Source organism: Camellia sinensis, chromosome 11, assembly GCF_055761805.1.
Source record: "Camellia sinensis isolate YWXY chromosome 11, ASM5576180v1, whole genome shotgun sequence".
Taxonomy (NCBI): Eukaryota; Viridiplantae; Streptophyta; class Magnoliopsida; order Ericales; family Theaceae; genus Camellia; species Camellia sinensis.
In genome coordinates, this window is record NC_138971.1 from 108,599,477 (window position 1) to 108,611,554 (window position 12,078).

A 12,078-nucleotide genomic window follows, 5' to 3' on the forward strand; every position below is an offset into this window, starting at 1 on the left:
AAATCAACTCGTTGACTTCACCCTCACCGACGGCGAAAAAGATATATTTCCGACGAAGAAGATGAGTAGATCTACTTAGATTTGATGTAATACATCAGAACTGAGTAGATGTACATCAAATTTGGCTAGATCTAAACAAAAAATAGTTGTCGGAGTACAATTCTTTCTCTATATCTGCCTCTCTCCTTCGATCTCTTATTTTTTTCTACATTTTCTATGTTATACACTTCTCTTTTTCTGTTTTAATGGAAAAAAATTTCAAATTTTGAACAAATAGTTTTCGAGTTTTAGTTACAGGCGGTGAAAATTGTAAAATTTTGTAATTTTAAATTTTTTTTTGTGCTAGAATGAATCATGGTTTAAAACTGTAAAATTCCGCAGTTTAAGATTTTTTTGGTGCATGAATGAATCATGGTATCAAACTGTAAAATTTTGCAGTTTCATAACATTCTTTAGAACTGTAAAATTTTACAGTTTCATAACATGTTTTTCAGTTTGATTAATAAAAATAAATGCTTAATAGAATGCTACAGTTTCAAAACTTACTTTTCAGTTTGATCAACATTGGAGATTATTTGCTTAAACGTTACAAAAATTAAAAAATAGCAAAAATAGCATATATTTTTCCCATTGTTGCTGCTTTTTGTCGTTTCATTTTTTTTTTCTTTTAGTTTATCAATATTTAACACATTTTGCTATGTTTTTTTTTTGCTCTAATTTCTTCATTTATTCCTCTCTTTTTTCCCGGTAATATTCTAGACATTTTGATGAGTCTCCAATGATGTTCTTAACGTCCAATGAACGTTCTGAACATTTCGGCGACTTCCATTAATGTTCTTAACACTCCAGTGAACTTCCGGCGATACTCCGGCGACTTTCCAGCAATACTCCGACGACTTTCCGGTGATGTTGAACATTCCGACGAGTCTCCAGTGACCGTTTGACGGAAATCCGACGACAGTAAGATATAACAGTATCTGTAAATTTTTTTTTAAAAAAAAAAAAATTTTTGGTAACAATTAAAAATGTATAAGACTAATTGGTGCAAGTATTTTGTTTGAAGATTAGATAAGTCTTGAACTTTGTATATAAGATTTATTGGTAAATTCTCCTTGAATTAATGAAGTGTATAATTTATATATGAAATAAATATGAATTATTGATGTATAGTTTTAGATAATTTCTAAATTTTTATATCTAAGTCCGTAATTCTATCTCGCATGATATTTTACACCAACAATGATTCATCTCACTAAAAATATCACCACTAATAGCACTAATGCATTAAAAAAATAAAAAAATAAAAAAAAATTACAACTCCAAGACTAAAACATCACATCATTCATGGCGGGACCCACTGCCACCTAATTAGTGAGAGCACTAATTAGTGCTCCCAAGCATTTTTCTATTTTACACACGTCCAAATAACTTGTCAGATTATCTAATCAGTGTTATGTAAAACAACACTCATGATACTCAAATATAATTTTCAAAATTATAATTCTTAATAATTTTCTTTAGTTAAATTACACTATCGAACTCTTTAATAAGTTTTATTTTGATTATCGTAGTTTTATTTTAAACAACCAAATTATATACTTTTGATTTTGTTATAATATAGTTCTTCTATAATTTATTGTTAAATTTTAAACGGCAAAAATAAAATTAGAGAAAACCCAAATGAAATTAATATATATATATATATATATAAAGCACTAATGTCATTTATTAATAACACTAGTGGTTCTTATAATTTCTTTTGGAATTCATTTTGATCACTGTTATTTTGCGCAATTTTTTCTCATTGTAACATAGAGAGTACATTGTAATCAAACTGAAAACATAAGTTTTAAATTGCTCAAATTAAAGTTACGGAGACTAAAATCACACGACAATTAAATTACAAAACTAATGGGGTAATTTAACCTTTTTTTTTTATTAGTCTGCAGAAGTTGGTGTTGCATATATGTACGAGAGCACATGAACCAGCCCTTATTTAGCAGATTGTTGTTGGAAAAGCAGTTTATCAATCACTGTCAAGTTTGTTCTAAAAAAATAATAATTGGAAAGTTACGAGGCAGAGATGAGGGCTTTGTCAAAATAATATATAAAATGATTTCCTTTGGCACTACTGTTTAAGGACCAATTGGGGAACATAATTAAAAGTTAATTTTTAACTTTTAACTTATTTGAGTCTCCGTTTGGGAAGTGAATTGATTTTTTAATTTTTTGGCTTTTTTGGCTATTTTAACCTGAGCTAGAAAGCTTGGTTTGGGAATGACTTTTTGACTTTTTGACTTTTTTGATTTTTTTTGCGAGAGAATAGTGTAATGATTATGGATTGAATATGATGTTTTGTTTTTTGTGACTAAAATAGTCTATTTTGTCTTTTGTGATTAAAATAGCCAAAAAAACCCCAAACTCTTTTTGCCAAACGAACGCTGAATCATATCATCTCTTTATTTTTTTTTTCACATATTTAAAAAAAAAAAACCATCCAAAAAAATTAACTTTTAATCAATTTTTCAAAACAATCCTAAGAATGCCATAGCAAAATTGCCAACCCCACAAAAATTGAGCTGTCAGGCACAACTAGTGGTAAACAAGCCAATAAAGTAATTTAAAATTTTAATGAATTTTTAAATACATTTAAATTTGTGTTGACTATTTAATAAGTCAATTTCAAATAAATTTTAACAAGTTTAAAACAAGTCAAGTTCAAATAATTTAATTTTTATAATACATATAAACTTATCAGACATGGATCAAGCTCGACTAATTTAATTCATTTCACAGTTGTGCAAGCACACACAAAGGCATAAAAAATTGACCTAACTCGTTGTAATCAATGTTCCAAAAAATTATAACTTCCCGTGATGGCAACATTTTACAATGATTTTTGCCTCAATGATGTTATTCCATTGCCTGGAAACATCCAAACATGAGCTCACCAAAAACTTGTCAGTTTCACCACATTTGTTTTTGTCATTTTTGAATGACTCTCTTGCTTCTTACCAAATCCAACCAGGTCGATTCTGGGCTCGATATTATAGCACATGAAATTTGTGTTTATCTATTTGACTTGACTATGTTTTAATATGCCATATGGAAATTTCCTGATCACCACCAAAAACAAATGCCAAGTCAAATTTGTCATGAGTAAATGACCGAAGGGTTAGCCTAGTAAAAAGGTATTCCCTTGCTAGGCGTCATGCTTGAATTCGAGTTTTACTGTTACACTGCAGATTCTCTTTCTCATATTCTTTCAAAAATAATAATAAAATGTCACGAGAAAGGTTGAGGCTAGCGTGACGAGCTTGAGAGAGAGGGGCCAAACAAAGCTGTTGTTACAACTATTGCAAGTTATCAAAGCATAATGAACAAAAAAAAATTGCCTTCATGTCCCCAAAAATGCCGAATTTTGGTTTGTCTAACCCAATTCACATGGATGGTATGTCGTTATTGGATGAAAAATGCTAGACCCCAACAAAACTACCAAAGTTTTTACTAAACAATCGCATGAATTTTTTACCAAACACTCACATGCGAGTGTTTAGTAAAAAATTTGGTAGTGTGTGTTTGGTAAAAAATTTAGTAGTTTTCTTGGGGTTCCTAGCATTGCTCTTATTGGATATGCCCATAACAGGACTTTCTGGATCCTCAAAAAACTGTGGCACATCCTCTTATCCGAGAAACTGATCAAAAGAATATTCAAAATCAGTATTTGAATTTGACAACTGATGCAAAGTAACTTTTTCTTTTCCAAAACGATATCCCAAAAATCAATGAGCTTAATTTGAGTACAAAGGGAAAATAAACAGAAGGCTCGGATGCACGTGAAAATGGTTTTAAAAGCACGGAAAGAAGTGAGTGGGTTTTCAAGCATCATGGTGCAGAATGATTCATTGGTTTGTCATCATACTTGTGCAGCCATGGTCAAGTGGGAATATGTTCTAGTAACTAATACAAAATGTATCCACAAATATTCAGCATAGAAGTACAATATGGAAACTAAATGCTTAACCTGGATCGTTAGAGGTTTCTGCTTGGGTTGTTGAGCTTTCAAAATTTTGATGGTAAACTAATGTTGTGCAGTTGTCCTATTCAATTAAGAACAATATAAAAAGACAGTAAGTAGGTAGCCAAAATGATAAAGAATTTGGGTCAAATAACCCCTTTTTTCTTTTCTTTAAGCAGATTAAAATTGTTTAAGTAGGTCTGAACCCAAATTAATCTATCAATTAAAGCAACAAGATGAAATTGCTTATAAAGTCTCCAAATGTCAAGTACAAGAAAAGTCCAAAACTAAAATATACCTTTGCTTCAGTTACTGCAATGCTTACGACATTGGGAGTAGACTGAGGTTCCGAGTAAGTTGGCTGTGGGGAAGAACAAGAAAACTGCCATTGCATCAATGCAGAAATATGTTTGTCCAGCAACAACACCATATAATGAGCAAGGACCAAAAAAATAAAAATAAAAATAAAAAATTCCCAATTAGAAACAGGAAAAGAATCCACTTGCCTCTGAGATACAGCATTCCATATTATTGTTCCCTTGCAAGCGTTTGTTTACTGAATCATGCTCCTTGTACACAGAAGCTGCATTGAATGAAAAACAAAAATCAGAGAAAAAAATTGAAATTGTGCCAGAAGTGGCATCCCATGTTGAAACCTGAGATACATGTCACCAATTTTAACTAGCTATCTTGAAGAAAAGTGACCAACTAAGATGCATATGGATGAACCTTGAAATTTTAGTCAATCATATCTGCTTCGAATAGCATTTTTGAACTGAGAGACTATGTCAAAAATTGTAGGCTTGCTTCATTTAAATTAGTGTTTCATTTCATAATAGGTTTAATTTCTAGAATTTCCTGAGGTCACATTTCATTTCTATTCTGGAGGATGAATTTCCACCTCAAGAAAACAGGATGGATAAGCAGAGAACTGTCAAAATGACCCGGAGGGTGACAAGCTCCAAAAGGAATCAGAAGAATGGATTCTCACTCTTTGTTAAATACCCCTACAAAAACCGACTTTTAGTTCCACAGCAAAGAAATTTATACGACCAAATTACCTGATCTCAACGATTTGTCAGAATTGAAGTCTCTCTATCCACCCCTGGTTAGTTAGCCTATTGATATCTTCTGCATGTCTATGTGAGGGAAGACTGGGTTTGAGCCTGCTAGGGGCCCAGGGGGTTATGTGTGGAATGGGAACCCATAACTTATGGGTTGGGTTCAGGAAAAAAAATTACCCAACAACCTAAGGAAAAAAAATTAAACATGGAGACTCTTGCTGAAATAAAACCATAGTGCTCCATTGAGAACTAACAGAAACAAGGAACTGCCAATCTGAATTTTGTTGAGTAAGTTTTCACACAGGTCTTGATATGAATCTAAGGGTTCTGTGCTTTATGTTGTGAAATAACCCAAATACAAACAATAGCAAGAAGAAAGCAAACAATCACACACAAGAAACGACAGAGATTTATGTGGTTCGGCAAGATTGCCAACATCCAAGCCTCACACCAGTTTCACTATATCAGAGGGAATGAAAAGAGAGTAACAATGTGGTCGCTACAGAAAGCAGCAATATATAGCACTAGGGTTACATTGACAATTACCAAGCTACCCTTAATACTCACAGACCCAACGCTCAGTGGGGAGGCCCCCGAACCCCCCATTGGATCAACTCGATCAAGGGCCCAGTGTCTAGTACTATTAGGCTCCATAAACCCGAACACTTTATATATCATCTAAAGCACCAAAATCTACAGTAGCTGCATTCTATGCAGATCAAAATAGCTCATTAGTCAAATATCTGTTCTGCGGTTCTCTACACTGTGAACAACAACACAGAAAAAAACTAAGTTTTGTTTTCTAATTATTAATGTTAATGCTAGTCCCAATTGCTCTTAGCTCATAGAATATCTAAGAGCCAAAACCTTGGCAGCAGTCCACCCATTATCATGCCTCAACAAGTTTAGGTTTCTTTACACATGTTGAATATCATATTGAGAGTTTTAAAGTTGCAACCTTAGGTCATACAGTTCAATAGCAACATGACTTGAAGCTGTTTTTAGAGTGAACCTGTATTTTCTTCACTGCCTCCCTCACCAGCCTTACTTGGAGAATTTTCTCCAGTGTTTTGATATGCATCTTCAATCCTGATATGATATACCAGTAACAGCGCAAATGGTAATAAGAAGAAAAATACCGTCTGAGAAAAAATAAGAAGAATTCATCACCGTATCACAATGTTTGGCATCTACAAGAGCAATAAGAATAGGAAGTCATAAAAGTGGAATTCTATTCCCTAACCCCATATCTTCTGGATCTCCAAGAACAAAACTATCCTTCCATTACAGTAACTAAATCATGGAAACTGAAAATAACAAACAAGCATGCACAGATATAGTAAATATCTAGTTATAATCCATTGTTTATGATGTTTGAATTGGTTTGCAATCTCGTAAGAACCTTATCCATTTAGTTGCAGTTGGGCATGCATGTGTCAAAGATTTGTTCAATATAAGCCGTATATATATATATATATATATAACATTTGAATGTTGCACATTGCTTTGTATACATGACAGCAAGGCCAGAGTAACCTATTTCTTTTCCATTCTTCTTTTTCTCTACACTGTAACATTATTATACCAACCACAAAAAGACGGCCTCTAACTCTATTCACCTTTACTTAAACCATACCAAACTAAGTTTTGTGTCCCAATCAAGTGGAGTCAGCCACATGAATCATTTTTCATCACTCTGTGCTCAGTTAAATTAAACAAGTTAAAATACATGCTAATTTTAAAGTCAGTATTCAACTTGTAAACAGAAGTTGATGACAAAATTCATTTATCTGACCTGATATTTTCCTTTTCTTTAATTTCTGTACATTCTTTTTGGCCTCCCAGAACAGAGGAGAATGCTCTTCTATCCTGGAGTAGGGATCAATGATATTACGAGACTGGCAAATCAATGACAAACAAAAGCTGCTTCCAACTACCATAAAGATAGAGTTGAGGAATGTTAAGATTCCTTTGGGAGAAACATCATGAGACCCCAAATTATAGGCTGCCATAGGCATACCAAGGTACAAAATATACAAATTTAAGAGGTGAACAAAAGGATAAGTTTGTAAATTGATCAAATTGGACATTTTATCTGTGGCATTCAGGTGGGTGACAGGAAACAGACTTTCTATTGCCACAGGCTGACACTTTTATTTATAAAATGGTCAAAATAGAATACCTAGTACAATTCCATACAGCATCTTGGACGAACCATTCATAGTAGGTTCATTTTCCCTTCACATGCCCCAACATGAGCATGCAAACGGCAGATGTCCTCACATCCACCATACGTGCACCATATGTTAATCCTGGTAAGTGGACTAAAACCACAATGGCTAGAATTTTACCCTAGTTTATTCAAAGAAATACCCCCCTTACCTCCTCATTCATATTTGTGACAGTGTCCTGAATCTTCTGTAAGATAATTCCGAGACTCCGCAATTCCAATTGCAATGCCTGACCGTTTGATGTTTCCAAGGAAGTCAGAAATTAATAAAGACTAACTACAAAAAAGTAAGCTAAAGTATTTTTTTTTTCATTTTGGAAAATGAAAGTACAGAATCTCAAATTCAGACCTTTTTCTCTGTCAGTAAATTCTGTATGATCACATCCTTTGTTGATAGTGTTTTCTGAAAGTAAGGCTAGTTAAGGTTTTACACTGACAAGAAATATCCACAGCTGAAATTCAATTCCTTAATCAGAGTCAATGAAAAATATGGATGTTAATCAATGGTTATATGGATATCTCTTCCATCTGTGGTTGGAAGTTACTAATTTTTGCTTCTTCCAGCTGTGCTTCAAGCTGTGAAATTACTTTCTCCTTTCTTCGGAGCTCATTTTCGTCATTTCTCAGTTTACTTTCCAGGTCAGAGATTTTTTCTGCATCAAACAGTTTGAGACTCCAGTCTTATTAAAGAAAAATGAAAGCACACATGCATTAAAAACTATGGCAAGAACAATTAGCATAAGAATAACATTACTGTTTTAAAGTCCAAATCACCCAAATTTATAAATAATAATAGAATCAAAATACGATCAAATTTACATAAGTTCAGTGTTCTGCAAACTCAACCTCATTTGATTAGAAAGACAATCCAGAAGCATTGTTGTAAATTCCAGATTTATATTTACATATTTAACATCATTAAGAGCATGATTACACGTCCAGATAATTTATTTTTAAATACTTAACATCATTAAGAGCATGATATATTATGGCATAATACAATTAGAGATGCAAGTTAATTAAGTTGGGCAAATGAGGATTTGGAATTACCAACAAACACTTTTTCATAAGAAGAAAGCTTATCCATTTTGCTCTTTAATCCAGCCACTGAACATAAAAGCAAAGTTAATAAGGAACGTCATGCACCCTTTTTCATAGATACTTGAATAGTTTATACTGAAGATCAATGATTCAATTTATGAGCAATGGAACATACACTTGGAAGTAAGTAAGTTGAGAGATCTACGTGCCTATTCCCTCTTTTTCACTCACAAGATGTTGCACATTGTCCAAAACTTGCTTGACAGAAAAAGCCTCCTTTTCTATTGAATCAAATAGTAATAAATGAGCATTTATCTTCTGAGAAAGGATAGTGACCTTTCTATCGCTGGTTTGAATAGATTGTTTCATTTCAAAAGTAGAGTCCTGCAGATCAATATGACATCAATTTATGGTATAATGGTTGTATATGGTAATTATTGTGATAAATCCTTCACCATAAGATTCATATCCTTTTTTATAAGAATCAATAATTTTAAATAATATTGCATGATGATTGATAGTTACCACATAATTTATTAATCAAAGCATTTTTGCAGCTTTAACATCAGAAAGAAAAGTGAGATGAAATGTGAAAACCCTTAACCAAAGTCAGAAAGTAAACAGATCACAGAAATCCAGCTGTCATACATATTCCATGGCATGGAACCAAAACTTTACTTCTAACCCCAAATACAGTTGACTGCTGATACAATGAGCTTTAAAAAATACCAGCAATGCTGAAAATATTAGCTTCAGACTTAGAGCAGTCTTCAAAAATATGAATGCCCAATTCTCAGTTGAACGTTTATTGTTGTTTGGACCCTATAAAATTACGCAAATTTAGGCCATTCAACTGTTAGACTCAAATCATGAAGCCACATATGTATGTCTATATATATATACACAACCAGTTTAGTTTAAATTAATACTTAGATGTAGCTTCTTAACTATTGTACTTTGTTTTTCTTCAGCAAGGTACAAATTTAAGATTTTGGCATTCAACTGTCTAATTGGTTCACTCAATTTCAATTTCTCAAACACAAGACTGTTAAGGTTCGCAAATTTTCAAATCAAAATTATAACAAGTTTAGCATATACAAACCTCGTAAACTTTTACAAAACTTTCCCTTGACTGGAGTAAGTTATTTATAGTTCCCTTCAACTCTTTTTGCTTGTTTTCAAGCAAAGCATTGTCACTCTGAAGGTAGCTCACCTACATTGATTTAATTGAATAAATAACAAGAACTAAGTAGTAGTTAAGGATGGGAATCTTGTCAAGTTCAAAATCTGAACTTACAGTCATGTTAGGGTTCGTGGGGCTCACAACGGCTCCTGTGTCAATAATTTAAGCCGTGTATTTTGTAGAATCATCCATGTATATATCAACATCATTCATGGAAAATATTAGGTCCATCCAATAATCATAACAGTTTTGTGTTATCACGTTTTTCTTCAATATGGTCTATTTTTTAGAGGGAAAAAAAATACGTATCGTTCATTTTTTCAGAAACAAATGTGATAAAATGAAATTATCAGATAAATCTATTTTTTTTTACATGAATGATATACATGGAAGACTACAAAATAAACGGTTTATATCATCAAAACAAAACGGTGGTAGGCTGGTCAAGTTCAGATTTTGAACTTGAGAGAAGCTCAATCCTTAGTCAATCAATTAAACAGGAAAGTGTCTGCAATCAAACATTCACTTATACTTGATCTTTAACAAGATTTTCTACGAAGACAAATTGCAAATTTCACTGTATCAATGAGTTATAGACCTTTCTTTCGAGTTTTTGCCGAAGCTCATTGGACAAAGCCAATTCCGCTTGCAATTCCGTTAGCTTTCTACCAAATTCCTCCTCTATTTGCTTTTGTTTCTAGATTCAAACATCAACACATTGCTATAAATTTCAACATGTATATGAGAGTCTAACAATGTGTAGCTGAAGAGGTATTGAAATTGGAAACGAAACCTGAATTAAAAGGTTGAGTTGTTCAGTGGAAGATTGTTCTCTTTCCTGAAATGTCCATGGAGACAGATAAGAAAAGGCGTCGAGACCGAGAGAGAGAGAGCGAGAGAGAGAGAGAGACTCACTCTGAGTTCACGAACTTCGGTGACTAGGGCTCGAAGCTGAAGCTTGAATTTAGACAATTTGAGCAACTCCATTTCCCCGCGAAATTTCCTCACCCAAAACACTGTTGTCTGGGAAAAACAAATGGGTAAATTACACCCATCCTTGTTTCATTTTGCTTTGTATAGGACGAGTGGTGGGCGCGGGTCGGTTGCGGCCACGGAACCTCCAATCCGTCATCCGTCCGTCAGATTGGCGGATTGAAGAAAATCAATCCGCATCCGTCTGTCAATCCGGCGTCTGTCAATCCGGCGGATGTGGATTGAGCGGATTGGCAGTTTGGCGGATGGATGCGAATCGGTTTGGCGGTTTAAAATTTTATAAATTTTCAACATAATTCAACTTGTGCACTTCCTCAAACGAAAAAAGAAAAAAAATAAAAAGAAAGTATTACAGTCAATGACTTAAAAAAATATTACAATCACTGTATGCCTTATCTAAAGAAAAAAAGTTTGAAACTTTAGAATATCATGATCACTGCATACCTCATCCACATATTACAATCACAGTATGATTCATCCCCATAAAGTATTACAATCTGTGATTCTTAAAATATAATAACAATTCAAATCACCAAAACTATGAACAGAGCAGTAGTAGAGATTGAATGTCTCTGTATTGTTACATCTACATATGTTTTTAAAAACAAAAACCAACCAACATATATCATATTTTCTATTTATTATTTTTAGAGTTACATTTAAAAACTAAAAATATATATATGAATAATACGTTTATTTTTTTCAATTCAAAAAATATATTCAAGTTGAAAACTTTTTTTCAACAGAATATTTAAACTCTTTTTCAATTGAAAACACAAATATAATATTTAAACAAATTAAAAATACAAAGTCTTATAAATTACTAGGGGTGCTCGCGATTTGGCGGTTTGGCGGTTCGGTTGCGGCCAAAAAATCTCAAATCCGCCATCCGTCCGCCAAATTGGCGGATTTGAGAAAATCAATCCGCAACCGTCCGCTCGTCATCACGCATCCGTCCAAAATGCGGCGGATCGGTTTGGTTCGGTCGGTTTTGGCGGATCGGTATATCCGCTGCTCACCCCTACGAAGTTTGGAAAGTAGGGTATTTAAATTTTTTTTATCTATTTTAGCTTGGCTACCATAGTTATGTTTGGAAAAATAATTGATTTTTATTTTTATAATTGATTTGATAATTGTAAGAGAAAAAAAAAATTATAAATTAAATGTGACATTTTATCTTATTGATTATTTTAATTTTTTTTTTCCTTTTAATAGAATATTTTAGCCCAACTCTCTTTCTAAACTCCCATAGTTACTCTTTTTTTGTTATTTTGTTGAACAAAAGGTAACTAAAATGTTTTTGTGTCATTTTTAAAAAGTGATTTATTTTAAAAAATTTGGTAAGTCAATTTTTATAAAGATGTTTTTTACTCACTATATTTTCAACATAGTTAGTCTTCGTTTGAAAAGAGTTAAAATAGTCTAACTTTATTTTAGCCAGGCTTTTTTAGACTCGTTTGGTTTTTTGTTTTTGTTTTTTTTTTTACTTTTGTGAAAGAAAAAGTGTAATGATTATAGTTTAGATGTAACATGTAATTTATTGACTTAT

General features: G+C 32.8%; 1 protein-coding gene across 6 annotated transcripts; it reads right to left on the minus strand.

The window, feature by feature from the left end:
• Nucleotides 1–822: 822 nt before the first annotated feature.
• On the minus strand, nt 823–10,609 carry LOC114324005 (RUN/FYVE domain protein). Of its 6 annotated transcripts, none has more exons than XM_082894462.1 (15): nt 10,452–10,609; nt 10,330–10,374; nt 10,135–10,233; nt 9,456–9,566; nt 8,563–8,737; nt 8,363–8,419; nt 7,832–7,965; nt 7,662–7,721; nt 7,465–7,542; nt 6,878–6,951; nt 6,095–6,171; nt 4,525–4,601; nt 4,317–4,379; nt 4,025–4,100; nt 823–977 (listed from the first exon to the last, which is right to left on the minus strand). In XM_082894462.1, the coding sequence occupies exons 1-15, from the start codon at nt 10,521–10,523 to the stop codon at nt 838–840; spliced, it is 1,338 nt and encodes a 445-aa protein (XP_082750588.1). In that variant the 5' UTR covers nt 10,524–10,609; the 3' UTR covers nt 823–837. The 6 variants fall into 6 exon arrangements, with proteins under 6 accessions (XP_082750588.1, XP_082750587.1, XP_082750589.1 ...); XM_082894461.1 differs by having other exon boundaries at nt 4,317–4,400; XM_028271716.2 differs by lacking the exon at nt 823–977 and adding an exon at nt 3,090–3,116 and having other exon boundaries at nt 4,317–4,400.
• Nucleotides 10,610–12,078: the final 1,469 nt, after the last annotated feature.